This window comes from Dreissena polymorpha, chromosome 16, assembly GCF_020536995.1.
Source record: "Dreissena polymorpha isolate Duluth1 chromosome 16, UMN_Dpol_1.0, whole genome shotgun sequence".
NCBI classification, from domain to species: domain Eukaryota; kingdom Metazoa; phylum Mollusca; class Bivalvia; order Myida; family Dreissenidae; genus Dreissena; species Dreissena polymorpha.
Window position 1 is genome coordinate 15608998 of NC_068370.1, and position 23662 is coordinate 15632659.

Below are 23662 nucleotides of genomic sequence, written 5' to 3' on the forward strand. Positions count from 1 at the left end.
GAAGCATTTTGCATTACAAATCGGCACTTAATGTGGAAGTTTGTAGCATTCTATATTTGTGGTTAATTTATTTTAAGTTTAAGTGTAAGACTGAATTATCTCATTTCACGACATTCATATTTATATATCCATACAAATGCTCGTAATTTGCTTGAGAATCTAAATATTTGACGTAACGATGACAATTGTCGCTCACTGATGTAGTCAAAGGTTTACAAACCGTCCGGGCGGCCGATACGGTTTAGAATAGTTTTGGACCAGTTCGTACACCATAGTAGTCGGAAATTATCGAATTATTACCTGCATTTTTGTACATTAATAAGATATGTATGTTGTGAATTTATCATGTATGTAGTATTTCACAACAAGAAGATGTTTAAACTTCATGCATGACGACTAGATTATTCACATACTTTTCAAACCGAATAAGTTCAATATTACCATAGTGAAAAGATCACTCGATCAATGATGAAATGATCGCAATGTCATAACAGGTATTCGCCACTCATGTTTTCACATTTTGTTTTAACAAAAACATTGTACTGATCAAACAATACTCTTTAATATTCACTCTCATACAATGCATAAGTTGTGTTATGCTATATAGGACACGGTGGCTAAGCCGAAATAGTTGACAAGCATAGTTGCACAACAACGTGAGTTTGAACGAGCATTAACAACAAGCATTAGTGATTGCCTCTTTGCTATTTTGTTTTATTTTATTAAACACAAACAAACATTTATATTGAAATTAAATGCATTGGATAATGTTCATGCACAATATTCTCTTTACAAATTCGCGCGTTGATGTATCGGTAGACCAGATAAGTGTTCAAGATTGAGGCTGTCGTTTAAGTGAGAATGCAGTCATCATCCCTCAAGGCAGACGTTTTCGATGCACTCACAGAAAAACCCTAATGGACATTGCTCCTCGCATATGACCGAATCGCACTCTTCTACCGGAGGGGGGCAGTGGCACTCGCCGCCCATCGGGAAGGAAGTCGACTGGAGGCAAAGTGAGGCATCGTCAGGGTTGGGGCACACTACGGCGTTACAGTCCTCGTCGCGCTTGCACGGCAGATGGATGGCTGAATGCACCAGATAAACACAATAGATTGATACCGGTGCGGGCGTATTATTTGAAACAACATACTATACGGGTAGAATGTCATCGAACACTTACAGTAGTGTGGGAACACAATTTATAAACTAGACCTTAACTATATACATGTATTCCCCTTCAAGCCATAATCAATATTTCATTTTGCAACTACGACTTATTTCTGACGTTGTGAAGCATTTATTTAGTTTTACTACCAAAACATCATATGACGTGTAAGCTCGTTTCGCGTACTGTTGGGCTTTCAGTTACTGATCGAATATTTATTTCACTAGTGGTGAATTAACTATTATATTTGTACTTGTGGCTAAACCGCTCGTGATTCTTTTTGTATTAAAACACTCGCAAAATACAAATGTACCATACCATGAGATCAACGAATATTCTTTTTTTAAATAATGTTTACAGTTAAAGTAGTTTTGCAATTTATCATAACCTAGTATAAGCACGTGTGTTTATAAACGCATATACATGAAAAACATACCCTGTTATGTTATATAAAATATAAAATAAAGCGCCTACATACGCAAACAACGAAAGTCGGTCTGGGATGATGCTGATGATTCTCCTCTATGGATTTCCACACAGTGTGTCCCCGGGTGACAGTCTTCGTCCTACAAGACAAGATGACATGCAGACAGAAAAAAGATGCAATATTTCATGGGTTTTTGGGTGGCTGAATAGTGCTGATGTAGGAAGACACTGAAACATATGTATTATATCTAATTCGAAGAAAAAATATATACCGAAGTACACTTGATGGCCAGCTTATTCCAAACGCCTATTCCTCTTTGCGCCAACGCTCCGTCGGTATCAATCAGTTGCAAAAGGCACACTAGCATCTGAAAAACAATTAAACACTCAGTAAAAATTGTGGTAGTAGTAATAGTAGAGGCACTAGTAGAATTAGTTATAGTAGTAGTGAATGTAGTAGTAGTAGCTGTAGCAGTAGTAAGATAAGTAGTAATATCAGTCGTGGTGGTAGTAGCAGTGGTGGTAGTAGTAGTATATGTAGACGAAGCAGCAATAGCAACAACAATAGCGGCAGCAGCAGCGGCAGTAGTTTAAGTAGTAAAATTGACGCAGTATTCACATATTATTTATAATAGCGATACAATATGCAGTCATTATCTTCGATGAACATATTTCAAAACTTACTTACCAGGTACATTGATAACTTCATTTCCGTTTTTGGCTCAAACATAAATGTTATCCTCAATAATATTTTCTCGCTCTACTCTGCATTTATATACTTTCATCCTGCCGTATACCTTCAATGACACGGGCGCTATGACCAGCAATTTTTGCATGCGTGTACATTTCATCGTTACTCTTTTTGACGTTACATGAAATTTAAATGTGTTTCATCTAGTATGTGGCAGATGTTTGTTTTTTCATACAACCACATGTCATCGTGACTTTGCTAACGTTCCTAGAAATTTGAAATGTGTATAGTTAAGTGTGTAACAGATGTTGTTTTGTTGCATGCATTCACATGTCATCATGACTTTATTAACGATCCAGTTATCCAGTTGTAACACGTGTAGTCGACCATGAGGCAAAGATTAGTGTTTTTCATTTTTTTCAAAATGTCAGTGTGACTTAGTCGACGTCCTAAGACGTCTGAAGCGTTTATACTCGATCAATCATCGATAGCTGGCCCAAAGTGACTGGTACATTTAATTTGCATGGACCATTTACTAGTATCAATTCAAATGAGTAAATGACTGGACAGCCATCTTTAAAAATTTCAGACGTTTCTTTGAGTCGACAGGCAATATAAAAAAATGACAATGACGCTTTCATCATGTCTTGCTAGCTTATTTTCATTATTGATATTATTATGGTACATATAGTTAAAGTATCAAGTAATATGCAGGTGCCTATGCAGTTGAAATGCTGCCTACATAATCTGACACATATGTGTATAAACAGATATACGAATAAGCCAGCTTTGTGTTCTAAACTGTGCGTTTTTTCGGCATATCGATGCAATGAGCAGCTCGGTATGCATAAGTACAAACTGCATGGCAGATCATGCGCTAAGGCACAATATAACTTCTTATATGCACTAAAGTATTCTTAAGAAATTGTTGTAGAGAATTGAGTCAGCGACATGTTTTAGATGAGGCAAGAATGGAATGATGATATGATGTAACATAAGTTTGGTTCAGATTATATCACAAGCCTTATATCCCAACACAATTAATGTGTTCTTACACACCCCTTCCCGCCCAGGAAAAACATCGGTAGGAGATGCTAGCAGAATGTACCATATGATCTAATGTTCAAAAATCAAGATATTTTATTATCAGGGAAAATACTTTATGTATTATTTGATAATTGATACGTGTGTCTGTGTTGATTAAACTAATAAGTAATACTGATTAAGGTATTCTCTCATGCTTATTGTACTTATTTTTTTTGTCTCGAAAATGTTCCTTCGCTGCGTATGTGCTGTTGTTTTTTATTTGGAGTATATATGGGTGGTTTTTGGCCTGGAACGTAGCCCCAAGGCCATAGCAATGATACGAATTTCCGAGCCTATCCGAATTGGCTGGCTGCCAAAAACGAAATACCCAAAACTCCAATTTACCACTTTATTCATGCGCACTTAAAGTAGCTCTTCGCAAATCGCAATAACCCGCCTCGTAAATACAGAACAGCACTACATAACATGACAGTGTCATAAAAAGTGTAAACATATTATTGAAGCAAATTGCTAAGCATTGGCCGAGACATAGTTTTTATTGTTTAAATATTCATGCGAGAATAAGTTCCTCACTTGACGGTCTAGGCCGAAAACGAGCGTTTACTGAGACAGTAAGACGAATTTTTGTCTGAGACATTTTTTGAAGACATCAAATTTGGTATTTATAAACATATTTTAAAATATTGATATTTATTTTGCGTTAGCAAGACATTCCAGGAAAAAGAATATAAAAAAACAAACAAACAAATATTCATGTGGATGTAATTGGATGTAAAAATCAAAGTAAATTTTAATCAATTCCGATATTTTTGTTATGATCGTTAAGAAGACATCACAATTGTGATAAGGGCATATTTGTATCACTGAAATGCGCTGAAATAATAAGAATTTCACATTTGTATCAGTATAGTTTTAGCCCTATTTGTCACGGGGAAAACAATGACTTTATAATTACAAAAAAATACCGCATCTCGAGTATATGATTACATAGCCGTGATAGCTAATGCGTCGTTACTTTTGCTCAAACATCATTTGACCCGATCGTCCCAGGTTCGAATCCAACCATGAGCGTATATTTAGCAAAGTAAATCAAGAGTGATATCCCTTGCGGAATCTCATGTATATTCATTAATGGCGAAACGTGACCCGAGTATTGGTACCAATTTATTACGGTCTGAAAATAGTATAAAACGGCGACGGTAGCGGTGGGCATAAATGTAATTCTGGCATCTTGTTTACTAGTATTGTAACTAGAAAGGCATATTAAACATGAGCAATAGATTAAACCTTCAAGATTATAAGGTCAGCATACATGTACACTTTATCTGGCAGTAAAAGAGCGTGGATCAGTTTACATTTACTTCAGTTTAGTCACTAAACCTCTTCCCAAGCACACTAAATCTAGCCCCAGGCCTTCAGTGCCTACAGCGCTTTGATTACAATTCTATGACGACGTATACAGTAAATTGCAAAGGCATGATGACTTTGGCAGGTCAGGATGACATAAACTGTCATAATTTAACTGTCATCAATTGCACTGTCATATACTTTTGAAATTGTTGTTTTCGCTATATTCCACTAGATCGATTAGCACAAGGTTATGATGACATTCGTTTGCAGACAAAAGTGATCATGTTAACATATACAGTTATTGACATATAATTCAAACGCTCTTTTTTGCAAACTTTCGTGGGAGTAATAGAAGTAATAGTAGTATTATCAGTAGTAGTAGTAGTAGTAGTAGTAGTAGTAGTAGTAGTAGTAGTAGTAGTAGTAGTAGTAGTAGTAGTAAAGTAGTAGTAGTAGTAGTAGTAGTAGTAGTAGTAGTAGTAGTAGTAGTAGTAGTAGTAGTAGTAGTAGTAGTAGTAGAAGTAGTAGTAGTAGTAGTAGTAGTAGTAGTAGTAGTAGTAGTAGTAGTAGTAGAAGAAGTAGTAGTAGTAGTAGTAGTAGTAGTAGTAGTAGTAGTAGTTAGTAGTAGTAGTAGTAGTAGTAGTAGTAGTCGTAAGTAGTAGTAGTAGTAAGTAGTAGTAGTAGTAGGTAGTAGTAGTATTAGTAGTAGTAGTAGTAGTAAGTCGTAGTAGTAGTAGTAGTAGTAGTAGTAGTAGTTAGAGTATTAGTAGTAGAAGAAGAAGTAAGTAGTAGTAGTAGTAGTAGTAGTAGTAGTAGTAGTAGTAGTCTAGTAGTAGTAGTAGTAGTAGTAGTAGTAGAAGTAATAGTTAGTAGTAGTAGTAGTAGTAGTAGTTAGTAGTAGTAGTAGTAGTAGTAGTAGCAGTAGTAGTAGTGGTAGTAGTAGTGGTATTAGTAGTAGAAGTTGTAGTATTGGTAGTAGTAGTAGTAGTAGTAGTAGTAATAGTAGAAGGAGTAATAATAATAATAGTAGTAGTAGTAGTAGAAGTAGTAGTAGTAGTAGTAGTAGTAGTAGTAGTAGTAGTAGTAGTAGTAGTAGTAGTAGTAGTAGTAGTAGTAGTAGTAGTAGTAGTAGTAGTAGTAGTAGTAGTAGTGGTAGTAGTAGTAGAAGTTGTAGTATTTGTAGTAGTGGTAGTAGTAGTAGTAATAGTAGTAGGAGTAATAGTAGTGATAGTGGTAGTAGATGTAGCAGCAGCAATAGCTACATGTACGTTAAAAAACTGAGATATTCGATATTATTCGGATAACCATACATCTCGGCAATATCAGCATAAATATACAGCCTGATTTGTATATTATTTTAGCGAAAGTCATTTATAAATAATGGGTTATTATTCCCATAAATTCAATAGTACTTATCGCCAATTAGGTATTATTACATGTTACATTTTCAAATCCACAAGAAAATTACTGGTGAAGTACTACCGTTTTCGCAACATTACAATATGCAATATCGGGTGATAGTTACTTTCGGCATATGCCTATATATTCAATGCAGCTTGTATAAAAAAAATTAAGGCGTTGAGCAAGTCGCAAATGTTGTTATTTTCAGCCAAAGTGTTATTTACAGCTTTTCTCTAACAAGCATCATGTAATGGAGGGTATGAGAACAATATTCTGAGATTTTCATATCAATGGGAGCACCCTATTGTATATATCAAAATTCTTTTACTATCTCTATGTATAACATACTTGTCTGTAACCTACTCAAATGAGAAATAACAAATGCGCTCGCAAACTTTTTTGTATAAAATCCATTGTTTATTCCTGGTTTGTTACTTCGTAAAGTCAAGTGGATGTTAAACATTGACACACAGTTTCTTGGCTAATGCCTATGATACCTTGTTCTGTGTTTACATGTATCTTACTAGTGAAATTAATTGATGAAACACACACAATCAAATTATGAGATAACTATTCGATGTATTAATCAAAGTACTGACAGTACTGGTGTGACGATGCTTTTGAAGAGGATTGATAGAAAAGCATATATTTAAGTTTATCATCTACATCACCAAAATTGTGAATGTGGGTACCAGAATTTTGGGTAGGAAAAAAATGGGTACGAACATTTTGGGTACAAAATTATGCCAAAAAAATGGGTACGAAAAAAAGATTTGGTTACGAAAAACAAATTGGGTAGGAAACACAAATTGGGAACGAACAAAAATTTGTGTACGAGCACAAATTTGGGTACGAAAAAAATTGGGTACGAAAAATGTAGAGTGCGATAAAACAATTGGGGGTACGGGAAAGAAGTACCCGTGGGGAACTTGATCAATTCAGCGAGACTGGGAGGCGGGCTACATTCTCGATCAAATATAACAAGAAATATCTTTAAAAAGATATTCGAAGATTTTCTGTACCACTTATTTAAAAAAAAATTCTGTTACAGTAAAACGTTTGTGGGTTATAACATTACGTTTCAGCATATAAATTCAAAACTTGACATGCTCTTTAATTACATCATGCTCATTTATTTCACATGTATATCATACCAAACTTAATATTTCGTTGTTTCCTTTCTTAAGTTAACGATGCTATGTGTACGGACGTGATTTCACATGCCCATGTGCATGAACATATAGTTTTTCTCTTTTGATTATTTTTTTTCTTATTCAATAAGCTTAGGCATGTTTGTTCGTCAAGTACGGCAATAATTTCAATAATTTCATGATGATTCCCGAAAGTAGGTATGAACACATAGTCGTAAGAGCACTTGAATACGTGAGTTAGCCCATGAACACATGGCAAGGTTAACTAAATCTCCGCGATATGACATAATATGTGTTTAAAACAGCAAACAATGTCCAACAAACGAATGAATTATCAAACATGGTATTTGCACTGATGTGGCTCTGTAATTTTTGTTCAAAAAGTTTATTAGATATGCAAAATGAGAAAGAACGCATAAAAGCGAGTTACACAGATGTCATAAGGCTATTATGCTGTTTATATACCATAGTCGCTACAACGTTTACAAATGACAGGTTCGAAATAATCCTTTTTTTTACACTCATGATCGCATTGTAAGTTAATTATACACGTTTTAATTTGCAATTTATTTACTGGATCACGACAAATGTCAAATACATTACAGAAAATGCATAGTTGTTTCATTGATCTATAAACATATAATAGATTGAATATAACTGATTTAAAATTAACGTTTTCAAACTATTATTAAATCTTTTTTCCAGAATATGCTGTACTATTTATAGCTGAGCTTCCTATACCTTTATCAATGATAATCAGCGAGGTATGCCGATTAGAAAAATCGAGCTATCTCAATCGAAATGGCTCGGTCTTTTACATAGGTTGCCATTGAGAAGAATTTTTTCATTGTATGATAACTTAGACAAGCTGCTTCGCAGCATCGTCAATAAGAAATGCTGCCAGATGGTAGTTTGGTATTTGCATGTGATTTGACTTTATGTATATGGAACAGAAATTATTATTCAAGCATGTTAATAATTTTTCCATTCCAAGCACGAGTTGGTGAGCGTATTTATTAAGCGGTAAGAGTTGCTCCGAGTCCAGGGTGTGCACCGTGTCTGGTTCCATAATTGTTCAGAAATGTTTAATATCATTTTTGTAGACCGCTTGTCGTTGCATTAATACATTTGTGCACAGTCGGTCTTAACAAATGTGCATGTATTGCAAATTGAAGAGTTGTAGGAGTTATCTTACATAGCAAAATGTATATGGTATAGAGGTAAATTGTAAAATATTGCATTTTGCGGGAGAATTATACAGTATTATAAGGATAACTACATCTTCAAATAAAATACAACTCAACTGAACAAACCCGACTGTCCTTAGAGGTAGTCTCCTTCAAGATATTACCGGAACGATCACAACTGGGATTCGCATGTTATTTAAAATTATTGCAATTTTCTACTACTATCCTTTCATATATTAATTAATGTTATCATTTCGTACATCGGAATAGGAAACTAACGATTACCCTCAATAATGTTAACGTATACAATAATTTTTAACAAATAGTGATTATATGGTCTGCTTTTGCGTTATGGATTTGATCTTAGCTAGTAATATGATCGTAAAAAGGACAGTATTTTTAAAACATGTGTACTAAAAACACAAAATAATATGGTGTTCTGGTAATATGAATTGTCAAATGAGATTACTAAGCCAATATAATATACTCAGTTGTAAGATATAAAGGACTATGAATTAAGAGGCTAATATTCTCCACACTTCCATTCGAGTATTTATGTCTGTGATGTACGATAAACCAAATATCAGTATCATAATATATAAACAATTGTTTCGATGGGTTACGTTGACATTGTTTTTGTTCTAATCAAGTGACATATGGCTTAAAACACGTATATTTAACAATATGCTATTCGTACAAAAAACGATATAACACAGGCAAATAATATAATTTTATTCAAAACTGATTTCGTTAGGTCACGTTGACATTGTTTTCGTTCTAATCAAGTGGCATATGGCTTCAAAAACGTATTTTATACGATGTGCTTTTCGTACAAAAATCGAAATTACACAGACAAATGATATATTGAAAACTGATTTCGTTAGGTCACGTTGACATTGTTTTCGATGAAATCAAGTGCCATATGGCTTAAACACGTATATTTTGCGATATGTTACTCGTACAAAAAACGAAAGACAACAGGCAAATAATATATTCAAAACTGATTTCGTTAGGTCACGTTGACATTGTTTTCGATGAAATCAAGTGCCATATGGCTTAAAAACGTATATTTTACGATATGTTACTCGTACAAAAAACGAAATACAACAGGCAAATAATATATTCAAAACTGATTTCGTTAGGTCACGTTGACATTGTTTTCGATGAAATGAAGTGACATATAGCTATCAATATGCAAACATCACAAATTTTCGAATTTTGGTGGCGAAGTGTTTAACAAATAAACATTTTTTTCACGGAGAAAATGGAAATGACGCTGCCCTATGAGTTTTTCAACGACGCTCATACACATATATTATTACGATGTTATCTGAGTTTTCGTATTGTCGAGATTCCTAAACACTGACAAAGGGTTAAAAAAAGTGTTTATGTGGCTTAGTTATTGAACACTTACAACGGTTCTTTTCAACGGGCCGATATGTCGGCCACGGGCCGATTATAGACGCCCAGTCCAGCTCTGGTCGTGTGTTTTTGTCTAAATTCCGAACTTTGTCGGCTTAAAAACAATCCTCACGGCGTTAAGTTGTTATGATTGATGTCCTCATTTTATAAGCCCGTTTTATAAAACTTATTTTGCTGTATTAGCAGTGGCGTATCCTACTGTTGTGAATGAACAGTCGTTGATATACGTTTACTATAAGCCTAAACAAAAACAACGTAAATCGGAATAACATAGTTACAATTTAAAATATAAGTTTGTTTCAAAATACATGTAATAAAAGACTATATGATAATCACCGATAAAGCATGTTAAAATATATGCAAAACTATGCGCAGGATACCTATTGAAGTATTCGAACCATGATTAAATTACACGAATTCGACCTTATTGTATTATCCTGTGCCAAAGTACAATTTGGTAACCTAACACTGTACAACAGATGCTTACAGAGGCAAATCATAAAAAATGAATACAAATACACTTTATGTGTTATTTGTGATATAAAAACGTACGAATTATATCCAAGTAATTGGAGAGTAAATGTATAATTCGGCATTAAATGAATCGAGTATCATAATCAGACTATAAACGCAGGTCTCTGCATGTTTTTCTTCGCGCAATATATTATTGATATTTTGTTACCTGAAGTCATCGTGGTACATTTACCAACACATATTGCATTCAATTAAAGCAAGTGTACACTTATTTAACATGGCTACGCTACTCAGCGACGCGTCAATTACCAAATATAATCATATTTAACTTTATTTGATTTTACTGAAAATCTCAAGACCCCGAGAGTTGTTTGCCAGAGTAACATCGATCTTTTAAACTGTTAAGCGACCATTGGAAGTTATAGATATACTTTTGATACATTTAAATTATTAACAATATCTGGATTAATTCAGTAAAAGAAGAATTTAATATTATGTTACACATTACTCGAAACTATCAATGTGTTTCAAACGGATCATTGTTTATTATATACACATTGTTTATTATATATTGTACACATGGCTGATGGTTATTTCAAGACACGTGCAGGAAAATGTAAGAGGTTTGCAGCGATTGACCTAATTGCTCGGTGATATAGGGACAATTTCAAGGTTTGAGGATAAAGTTTATTTTCCTTTCTATAAGACAACTAAATGATAATACTAACTGTTTATATTCTAGGCTATTTTTGTAGCAAAATGAGACTGTTAAACATTAATCCATGTGTTTGTGAACCTTTATTACGACGGTATGTCTTTCAGACAATATTTTGTAACTGGAAATAAGAACATACGCGACTAATATTTTTTTAAGAGCCTCCAAACGTTCATTTAAGAACACACGTTATACAAATTTATTTTAGAACATAAGGCGTGAAGAAACCGTGTAGTTTTAGCATTTATATATTAAGACCCTATACTGTGCATCTGCCAGTTTTATAAAAACTTTTCAACAAAGCACTAGTTTATAGTTCTGTTTGATTAACAGTTAATGTTGACATGGAGTATATACTTCTAAATACTCGATATTTTGTAGAAAGATCGTTTACTCTTCATGTCAACCTGACATTTAACAAAACAACAACATGTCAACCTGACATTTAAAACATGTGGGCTTTCTCGGAACATATTGCCGTAAACATCGTGAACTTATCGTGTAGTTCTTACATAAAAAACATGTCAACCTGACATTAAAAACATGTGCGCTTCTCGGAAAATATTGCCGTGTTTTAGTTAATTCTGAAAACTCAATATTTTTATAAACACCGTTAATTTATCGTGTCATCCTGACATTAAAAACATGTCAACCTGACATTGAAAACTTGTGCGCTTTCTCGGAAAATATTTCATGTAACTAAATGACATCGTAAACAGGATGAAATGCGAGCAGTTGACAATGCTAATATGCGCAGTTGATTACGACACTTGTTACTTCAAACACGTGTCGCTTACGTCGGATTTGAATGAGCGAGCACAGAGTTACCCAACAGTTGCAACAATAAATAACAAGGTGAAAAAGGTGAACACTGAAACTGGGCCCATCTGACGTACGGACAATTTACGTAATATTATTTTTTTGGGAACATGAACGCTTAGCTAAAATCTGATTATAAGTTAATCTCAATGACAACACATTTCCATTTATACTTCCACAATTCACGTACCATTTTGGAAAAAATCGCTTCGTAACGTGAATTCGTTTTGCTGGATACTAAGCCTTCAGAAAAAGTTTCGTAATATATATATATTGCATTATTACACACGACCTTCGGATCGGCAATAAATTCTCGGCAAGGCTCGCCGTTCTTTTATTTTAAGTATCACATGTTATATTACACGTGCTTATGTTGCAACTGAACAAACAGGACATGCACCTTTAATGGTAAATGTATTTATGTGGGTCATTTCTGGACAAAAGCATTTACCTGCCTGCGTAATAATTCGTAATTCATAGATAAACTCCCTTATTAGGAGATACTTTGCGGTTATTCTAAGGTTTAAAAAAGTCGCAAATGCGAGATAATGTTTCTTTTCTTTATTGGTTTTTAAAACTACGCCAGGCCCCAGAACGCTTCCATGGTGATGTGAAATGAATTGAATCACGTTGTTTTATTATGTTATTTTGTACAAGCCAAGGTCGCGACTTCTATTTTCCGCCTACGGATACCGCGTGGGTTTGATTATTCACACCATCGATTGCAAGACACATCGGACATACATTGTAAATTTAAGCAATGGTTGTTTTAATATAAACGGCTGGTTTTCCTCATGTCCGACATTTTTACTCTTACTACCCTATCTGACTATCAAATCCTATGAATGCCCCTGTATTGGAAATGAATGAAGAAAACACACATTTATACAATCTTTTTTAAACCATTGATGCATGCCGACCTCTCTTTCGCCCGTCTACTTTGTATTCCGCTTCGTTTGTGTTTTTTATGTTAGCCGGATGTCTTCACATAGCTGTACAGAGGTAACCTTTCGATTGCCCTCTCTTAAAACAGTTCAGAGAACGTCAGACCGCGTTATAAATGATATTTGTTATCAGGGCAAAATATGTCCTTCCTGGTTAAAAAAATACACAGAGGGATACGTATACGGGAGCTTACTGCGTTTAAGTGATGTTAGTTGGAACTGACTGACAAACTGGCGACGTTTTTATGTTTTTCGTAAAGGAGAATTGTGTATTTTATCCCAGTCAGCAACTTTATCATTCTTTTTAATGAATACGCCATTTCGGCCCTCCAATAACATGCAGAACACGTGCATTAACGTGTTCTGTCTAAGTCCTCTTGAGTGATGATGACTGGGGTAAGGTTTAGCCAATATCGCTGGAAGCAGTTCGTAGTACAACTATCTGATTGGTTCTTGCTGGCTCTTTAAGTGAAACTGCATAGTGCCGTATTGACATGTATTTGTTTGGGAGTGACTGACTGTGACAGGTTGTGACTGGTTGGCCTTACGATGGAATCTGCAATATACATCATCAACCGCTCTGGCATTAATTTACATACATTTGGTAAGGACTTATCTCTGAGTACGGTTAAGGCAATGCTGATTCAAGCAGTTTGTACAACGCAGATCCAGCTGACACCGGCTGCTACTTGTTAGCTGTGCGTAGGAAGCTACCATGTACATCAACAGCTCGGGCAACAATTGAGTCTAAAGCGTGGGGTCAGAACGACATTTAAACTGACACTACTTGCATTCATAATTTTCACCTATACGTTGCTGAGAAAGCGTGGGATGGATCAGCACGACATTTAAACTGACATAACTTGCATTCATAATTTTCACAGATATTTTGCTAGGTTACTGCCACATCTGCTCAACCGATAACACACAATTAAACATGATCACACCTTTTTACACACACAACTTTTAAACAAATAGTAGATATTTCAGTATAAAATGGTACCGTGTGATATCTTTTTGGACTCATCATTTTTAAGTTTAAATATTTCAGTGCGAAAAGGTATGCATTGACACATGACGCATGTTTGGTTGTGTATAGACAAAATAACAAAGTTTAGCAAGAAAAAAACATTACTGCAAATCGACATAAAGCGTGTTTTAACAACACAAATAAACCTGAGTTGTTAAAACGAAAATACAGAAAAAAAATCAACAACAACAACAAACATTTTATATAATTTGAATCAGACTACCAACATGTAGGTACGCAATCTTTGTGTGGTACCTGTTTTTTTCTCAACAAAACTTCTCAAAAAGCCATTGAAAACTACATGAGATAACGTAGGCGTTCAAAACAGTATGTTACATGTAAATTAAGGAACATATATTGTTTTTATTTTGTTTGCGTGGTTACGGTTACCGATCGAACGACGAACCGACAATAAACAGCACTGTCAATTAAAAGTGTGAATGACGACGTTTCAGTTTTCTAAAATATGCCTGGCTTTAGTGTTAACGACGCCATAATAATCCGAATTGTTATTGGCTTAAATTTATGTTGGCCTGGTTGACTTTTTTGAGAGGCGTGTCTATAAGCTTTAGTAAACGGCGATAGTTTGGTGTTTTATTTATTCCACTTCTGCGTTTGAATTAAACTTCAAATAATAAGTCTAGAGGAAATCATGAACATCATGAGGCTACTTATCGTAAGTCATCTTTTTTCATTTATTAAATCATTGCTTTAAAATAATGCAGGGGTTCTTTTTATTATACTTGTAGATTAGCATGATTTGATAGAAAGAAATGAAGTGCTTATGATAGATTTTATTTGTTGGACCGATAAACTTTAGCATTGAATAACTTAAGGGAAACGTGTTCATGGACACAGAAATTCGCAAGCGCACGCATGGTTTTGCGTTTATTTGACCACTCAAGAAACTTACACTTTTTTGAACATATTGACCATTCATTACTGTTTGATTTATAATACCGGAAGCGCTAATGAAATACATTATTATTCGCTCGTCTGTTAGTTAAATATATCCTCGATATAACAATTATAAGACCTTGTTTTAAGGAAGGCCAACCCAATAATAGTTACACAAAATAGTTTGTATGCATCATTTGCTACTTACCGAAATGACTGCGAGGACCACATAACTACAAAACACGGGTATCAAATGACATGGCATTTCTGAAATCGATATTAAAGGCTAAAAAGCTCATACACTCAAAACATCTATGTTGCCTTAATTTAGACCTGCCATCAGGTCAACAACATAAAATTATCAACTAATATATAACTTTCACCAGAGTGCGACTCATATGAGTTATAATCCGGATATATATCTTAGAACAAAAAAAAAACATGGACTCAGAATGTAAGCACAACGCCAGTCTATTCCATGCACCGATTGAAGTTTCATTCAAATACTGATAGTTCATATAATCATGTTATTAAGAATGTTTTTTATATAGGTCTGCATAGTTTGTGCCGACAAATTCGTTCTTTGTTCCAAAGTATGGATCCTTTCGTAATAAGATAAACACTTTCCGTGTTTCTTATTAGTGTTACTAATTAAGGGACATCGTTTTTACGCGCTATATTCTGGTTGAATAGTTGTATGTGTTTAATCAAATTATTAAAGCGTCCTATTGACCTATGATTTTTATTTAATGCCACGTGTTTTCTCTTAGTTCCGATTGGCGAGAAATGCGTCGAGGACAGTGTCCGCTCTTCAAACGCATGTGATCGTAAGGCGGGCATCAAATGTCACACGTACGACTGCTGTGGACAAAAATGAAATGTAATCGAGTGCCGCGACAAGTACTGCCTGTGTGAAACCTGTCGCGACTGGGTGTACAACAACGCAACAGTTCCCTGCGTATTCGTGGGAGGCCGGCCGGACAAACAGCTATGTCTATATGCCCCTGTTGGATTCTGTTCATCACAAACTTTTCCGTAAACGACTAGTTGCGAGCTACCGATGACCTCGACGGTAGCCAAAATATAGTTACGATTCTACTTTGCAAATTGCATCTTAACACGTTATGCTGACACCTTTGACACCTCTAGATTTCATAAACAACAATTGGTACTGACAATTTCACAAGTAAATATTCATCTAACCAAATTTATAAGAATGTCACAGTATTTGGCAAATCATATAATTAACGATAAAAACTACGTAAATCGTCATTTTTATATATTACAAAATAATTTATATCCGACCATATCTATTCTGCTCGTTCTTGTACTAAAATAACTTGTATATAAAGACAGTATGAACAACAAAGATAACAAACAGTCTTCTTTAGCTTTCTGCTTACATACTGTGCATATATATTTGCACACATCATTTAATTTGAACTGTCTGCGGAATTGGAGTTTTTAATACGTGGGCATGTAAACATCAGAATGTATACACTGATACAAATATTGAACGTGTAAAAATTCTTTGCTGATAAATTGCTTAGTTCGCTGTCACCATGATTAAGTTTTATAATGTTCTTTCATTTTATGTATTCTACTTCCTTCTAATAAACGTCAGCATAGCAATACTTGTGTTGGTACTTTCTATTTTCTTTAGCAGTTATTATCCTATACATATGTTCATATACATGCCGATCGATACTGTTCATGTCCGATTTTAGATAAAATGTCAACAAAATATTGCAATAAGCCTTTTTGGTGTCTTCTTATTCTGCCGTTATACGATTATACGAAACAAAACAACAGATTTAAGTCGGAGTCACATTGGAGCGGTTTGATGGCTTTGATAAGAAGTGTTGGTGTCCAACCCAGCATGGTGAAACAAACATCGCCAAAATCCAGTGGTAAATGCACATAAGGCATCGCTAATGTACTTGAATATGCACATATGTCATCAGCGCATGTTGTCATTACTATTAAGCTCGGATTAAAAAGAAACTAGCCTTTTGACAAAAAGATCAAGCAAAGTAGCACAGACACAATGGCGATTTTAATTGGGCTACATGCATGTGCATAAAGTACCATCACATATTGAACTGTGCAGTCCGCTCAGACTAAACAGGGACGGCACTTGAAATTAAATTAAAACTACATATTGCAAAGATACACATTTTTACAAAGTTTCATTTTGATCGAGTCTATAGTTGTATAATTGTGCAATAAAGAATGGACACAAGCTTTTTCAAACATTTGACCTGGTGACATACTTTTTGGAAGCACATGACCCAGATTCAAACCTTGCCTAGGTAAACATTCCGACTAAGTTTGATTAACATTGAGTCATAAATGTGAGTGCATAGGCTTCTCTGGGATGACACTTAACACACATTGATAAATCCAAGTTATTCCAAAACAAGGCTCATATTTAATATTGCACCTTCTGTGGTTCCTTTTCAAGCAGTGCGGCCACCATTCTCCGCACCACAGCAGGCACATCATCAGGCAAGGGGGATAAATCATCCAGCCTACAGCTGCGACTGTCTAGCCTCCCTTCACCAGTGTTGTAGAAAGGGTTGTCTGCCCCAAAGATCTCGTACGTCAGGGCACCTCCATTCCACACGTCCGCCTTTCGATAATCCAACTGGGCGAACCTGCCAGGTTCAGCTGTAGCTATCTGGAGACAAATATATCATAATTTTAGTATAAAAACAAGAGATGTGTTTGTCAGAAACACAATGCCTCATTCTTCGCTGCATTGATTTTTTTACCTTTGACCTTGAAGGATGACTTTGACCTTGACCTTTCACCACTCAAAATGTGCAGTTCAATGCGATACAAATGCATGCCAAATATCAAGTTGCTATCTTCAATATTGCAAAAGTTATGACAAAGGTTAAAGTTTTGTGACACACAAACACGCGCACACGCACGCACACACACACACACACACACACATACGTACAATCGCATTCAATTGAGGACATCGGTCAAACTACCGCCAAATGAGTACACATAGTACAAATGCATTTACAGCAACCAAACTTTGAGAAGATGTACATTAGAAGTCTGCGAACTCATTTGCATGTTTTCTTTACTGAAAATTCAACTGGTTATGAGTCGGATATTATACCGCCAAGTTGAGACGTGACATATACACAACGCCAAATAGAGACAAAGCTACACACATTCAACTAAGAACAAATACACAGGCCAAATCAGGACAAAATACATGCACACCTTCAATTGAGATTCTAATCACCTTAATGAGGACGATTATACACAACTTTAAATAAGACGATTGCTAGCTGTTAAATAAGGACGATTATAAATATCAAAATCCAAGTGAAAGATGTAAGTACAAATTGAATAAAACAAACACTTAATTTTGTTGGTTGTTAAATCATTTGAGACATATTAATAAAATGTTAACTTGTCTTCAGTCGCCGGTGTGTAAACTTGTATCCGTCTCATAACGAATATATACATGTTATATAAAATAAATATATTTACAAAGCTGATTTAACAATAGCTAGAAAACGACTCGGTCTGGTAACAGGTGGCATAATTATACTCATAGCATATGCACAACACTGAAGCCCGCTCGTGATAACACATTGACAATGTTACTCATGGCATGAATATTTAGCAACATAAAATAACTTCAAAATGTCCTACTTGTTATGTTGCATCTTTGTCTCAGTCGGGTTCATAAATAGTCTGCATTTTAAACTGTGTTACCTTATTAGTATCTTCATTGCTTAGATTTGGTGACATTGTTGTATTAAAATTAAAATAAAATTATTAATTCCTGTTGATATTATGACCAAATCTAGTTCAAGTGCACATATATTCAGTGTATTGATCCCATAGCGTCTCTGTTCGTATCAAAGTTTTTGCGTTACTTCACTTAATGCAGTGAAGTTTAATATAAAATTATTCTAAGCCAGGGTTCCGATCTTTGAAAGTGTCCAATTATAAACATAGGGCGTTACCATCTTGATGTTTGAATCAAGACAAAACAAAGAAAATATGGGAAGTTACTTACTCCTCCTGGCTTCGGCGTCTGCGTTGATGTCCATGTGACACCTTCGTAGTGTTTTTAAGCTCGGCTGTTTTCGGAGAAAACCAGAGGTATTTTCATAGCCAGCTCGTCGTGTCGTGTCGTCCGCCGTCGTCGTGCTGGAACCTTAACATTGGCTCTAAAATCAAAATGCTTCCACCTACAGCTTTGAAACTTCATATGCAGATGCACCCTGATGAGTTCTACATGCCACACCCATTTTTGGGTCACTAGGTCAAAGGTCAAGATCACTGTGACCTCTAAAAAATATTCTTACATGCTTTCATTTATTGAAAACTGCACCCGCAGCCGAGCGTTGGCACCCGTTATGCGGTGCTCTTGTAAAATCCGTTTTTTCCTTAACCCTTCGGAATAACGTTTTGAATCTTGAAACATTTGTTAACCATCAAGGCGCCATGCGTATGAAAGAGAACACACAAGTCTACCAACCACTCTTTCAATAGTTGCTGCTGGTATTATACGACACCATTTAGTCCTTGGGCACTTCGTGTTCGTGCATACGAGCATTTCGTTTCGGAAATGAAACGATGCTTATAGCTTGTAACGACCATCGATAGTTATCGAATTTTGAACACAGAATGGATGTAGATATAGTTCAATTAGGATATATAGAAAATTAGATACAGATAAGGTAGAGCTAAATATCTTACACACTAATTTAAATGTATTCTATAAATGTATGACGATTCAGCCAATCCCTGTTTATAGTTCCGAAATTATGCTCCGACTAAGAAAACTTAATTGAAGTCCAGGCCATTTATTGCACACTGTACTTCTCTTCGTGTCTCTCTTATAATATTGTATGGCGGTTTAAACCAAATCCCGCCTTTAAATCTGAAGTTATGTTCCAAACAACAATATTCAAAGTTTAAACAAGATGTGTTTGTGAAACACAATGTCCCCCTATATGACGTTTTACCTTGAAGGATGACCTTGACCCTTCACCACTCAAAATGTGCAGCTCCATGAGATACACATGCATTTCAAATATAAAATTGCTAGCTTCAATATTGCAGAAGTGACATTACATGAGCAATTTTGACCCATATATTTGACCTTAAAGGATGACCTACTTGACCTTGACCTTTCACCACTCAAAATGTGCAGCTCCATGAGATACACATGCATGCCAAATATCAAGTTGCTATCTTCAATATTGCAAAAGTATTCATAAAATAAGCGATTTGGGCCACATATATTTGACCTCTGACCTTGAAGGACGACCTTGACCTTTCACCACTAAAAATGTGCAGATCCATGTGATACACATTCATGCCAAATATGAAGTTGCTATCTTCAAAGTATTCATAAAATAAGCGATTTGGGCTACATGTATTTGACCTCTGACTTTAAAGGATGACCTTGACCTTTCACCACTCAAAATGTGCAGCTCCATGAGATACACATGCATGCCAAATATCAAGTTGCTATCTTCAATATTGCAAAAGTATTCATAAAATGAGCGATTTTGGCCACATATATTTGACCTCTGACCTTGACCTTTCACCACTCAAAATGTGCAGCTCCATGAGATAGACATGCCTGCCAAATATCAAGTTGCTATATTCAATATAGCAAAAGTTATTGCAAAATGTTAAAGGTGGCGCAAACAGACCAACCAACCAACAGACAGGGCAAAAACAATATGTCCTCCACTACTATAGTGGGGGACATAAAAACTGGACCATAACATTGTACTTTTTCTTAATGCCGTCCATTGTAATGCGACGGTTCGATCAAATTCATTTAATAATTTTGAAGCTTTTTTCTGAGCAAAGTTGTTTCAGACGGACAGACAAAATGTCAACATAACTTTATCCCTTAAGCCATTCAACCGGCGATTTGCATCATTGTAGGTAAGGCATCAAGCTGGATTGTCAGTAAACGTATATAGTTACTAGTATTATGTTTATTGTTGAAAATCACTTAATAAACCACATGGGTGTCAGTTTAATTCGTACGCGTGGTGTGTAAACAATCATCGGGTGTATACAGATTACATGTTATATCCAAGATAACAATTATACTATAACGCAAAGTAATGCAAATATTCCTCCAAACAATTATTACACACGCAAATAACTATATTCGGATTTAATGAATTGGTTCACTGGAAGGTGTAGTATAGCCTACATTCTAATAGCGCCTCCTAGTGGTATACCGTAAGCAACACTGTACATGAAAAAATGAACCACATAGTCCAAGCTAAGTACAGGAAAGGTTAAAGCCACACACCTTGAAATGAAATACATGTTAATCAATACATAAAGATGCAATTTGAAAGTGTGCACAATTGTCATAAAATCTATAGCCTAGTAAGCCAGTAATTTTTTATTTTTTTAATTTTTAAACCAAAAGTAGGATTTCTGTATGTATATGTCCATTTTAACAAACGCGATTATTTTTAAATTTTAAAGCGCAAAAGACAGATTTCTACCTTGTAACCACCAGATATATTCTAATTGGCATAGATAAAATATGTTTCTTATTTATACTTAAATTTACAAAATGTACTATGCCAAATAAGTTGTGTGGCTTTAAACAGCAATTGATTTTTTATGCTATTAAACATACCACTGTTATTTCTGGTTTTCTTTGTTTGCCTTTTTAAGTCCTCATCCGAGTCTTCACTGTCTGGAGCTACAACAATATTGATGAGGCATCGTGAGCTTAAGATTCTTAATCACATTGATATCAGTCTGACCCAACAATTTTTAATACATCTACATCTTTGTTTAAACAGCGATAAATCCCATCTTTCTATTTGAAAATGACCAGATACTTCAGGTTTTCAATTAAAGTACAACACATAATTTGTAAAACACCTGGTTAGCTGATTAGAATGTAAAACAAAGAAATTTCTTGTGCGGGTACAAAGCAATAATTGAATTGTATATGAATCAATTGTGAGGGTCGTTGCACTAAAAATAATATGACAAATTCTCTACGTTAAGTAGGACAAAGTTGCAATAACTAACCGAGCTTTCTTTTATTGTAAATTTAATCTGGATCACCCATATCATCATCATTATCATCTGTGTCATACCCTGCTCCTTGATATCCTAAGATATGAAAAACGAAAGAAAGGTATAATTTTGGTTTATACCAATGACCTATGAAACACAGTCATGAACTATTAGTATGTTGTTTGCAACATTAATGCAACATAAATTAATTCACACACACACACACACACCAGTAACTTATTTTTTAGTCTAGGCTACCCAGATTTGAAACTGACCTAGATACTGTCAATTCAAATATTCTGACCCAGTTTCATTCCTGTTTGTCAATATAGGATAAGCAATCCAAACAATTTTATTTTAGTTTAAAAACTTGACTTTGTAATCTATATCAAACTGACCAAAATTATCAAGTGACCTAGATATGGTTAACAGAGAAACTACATGGACAAAGTGTCAAAAATATCTGTAATTACATATCTAGGATATACATCATCTTAATAAAAATAAATTACATTTGATCAAATTGCCCATTTGTTACCGGTGTACTCAATAATAAAGTATGGACTAAATATTGGCAATGCAACATACTGAACAAGTTTCATCAAGTTTTTACGATAAATGCCAACACACAAACACAAATATTTCATTACCATATGTGAAGTTGAAACCCAGACACAGCAGGTTTTGAGTTAGCTGAAGGAACACCTTCTCTATTTTCTTCATCATGCTGGTCATCGGATTCTTCAACATCCTCATCACTTGAAGCTTCCTCATCGCTTACTGTTGTTTCCTCGTCTGCAAAACAGCATTATGGTGAAATGAGCAAAATATACAGATAAAATATATATATATATATATATATATATATATATATATATATATATATATATATATATATATATATATACTTCACAATATATATAAATATATTGAAAAAGTAAACAAACGTCCCCTGGGTATAACCATAACACAGGATGAAACTTCATATTTGCACTCCCCGTGTTCATGCTCATATTAACAGCGTAAATATTAAGAGACCTTGTCCGTGCTCAAACAGTATCTAAATATAAATAGAATAATTACCAATTATGGTTTGGTTTCCATAAAGTTGTGCAGCATCTGTCTGTGTGATTTTTCCTATATTCAATTGATGTAGGATCTTGGAAACTTTTGCGACTTCTAGTGTCCCTTCTGGTATATCGTGACCCATAAACGTGGCTAATATGTCTTGGCTGCTTTCTGTAAGATTCAAAACTTGTGACAAAGTTGCCAGTTGTTTGCGTAAACTTGTTGAAGTTATTCGTGAAGCATGTGTGACCTTTGCTTTCTCAGTCGCCTCTTTCAGAACATCATAGCCTCTGTATGGCTTTCTTCCACTTAGCCTCATGAATACGTACTTAGACTCTATTTGCAGCTTAGACTGCAATCTAAGTAGTGTGTCCAGGTTTTCCTTCATCTCTTTTGTTAGGGGGATTGATACTCGCCTGCCTCGTTTGAGTCTTTTTTCCCGCGTCTCTATCCTAAAATGAGATTTACACAAATGCCTTTCGAATTTGCTTAATGTTTGTGATATATCTTTATCCACTACGTCATTAACAGAGCCCTTTACGAAATCTTCCGTTTTCAGTCTTTCCGCCTCTCCGGATCTCTTTCGGTTAAAAAGTATTACCTCTGCTAAGGAAACTTTGCAAAGTGAAGAATTAATCTCTTTGAGATCAGCTGGGGTACTGAGATCAGTTGGTTCACTGGATCTTAATATGCTGGCTTCATTTCGGATGTAAGTGTTCAGCTTAACAACATCCTCGACGATGGGTAGAAGTTTTTGGGTATTAAACCTTTCAATAGCAATTGATTTTTTGGCCATAAAGACCATTCTTTCATGATATT

The 23662-nt window shown here is 35.0% G+C and overlaps 2 protein-coding genes across 4 annotated transcripts in view; both read right to left on the reverse strand.

The window, feature by feature from the left end:
- The window catches only part of LOC127862188 (ecdysone-inducible protein E75-like), a 152826-nt gene that overhangs the window by 34418 nt on the left and 94746 nt on the right, over positions 1–23662 (reverse strand). The gene's annotated exons all lie outside the window — the stretch shown is intronic.
- On the reverse strand, positions 792–22981 carry LOC127862190 (uncharacterized). Of its 3 annotated transcripts, XR_008040488.1 has the most exons (9): positions 22859–22981; positions 22426–22570; positions 21788–21871; positions 21384–21449; positions 18774–18927; positions 17166–17402; positions 1867–1962; positions 1647–1734; positions 792–1088 (listed from the first exon to the last, which is right to left on the reverse strand). XR_008040488.1 is itself a non-coding variant. In XM_052401199.1 (4 exons), exons 1-4 carry the CDS (start codon positions 2322–2324, stop codon positions 871–873), a joined length of 444 nt encoding a protein of 147 aa, XP_052257159.1. In that variant the 5' UTR covers positions 2325–2345; the 3' UTR covers positions 792–870. The 3 variants fall into 3 exon arrangements, 1 of the variants encoding a protein (XP_052257159.1); XR_008040489.1 differs by lacking the exon at positions 21788–21871; XM_052401199.1 differs by lacking the exons at positions 17166–17402; positions 18774–18927; positions 21384–21449; ... (1 more) ...; positions 22426–22570; positions 22859–22981 and adding an exon at positions 2283–2345.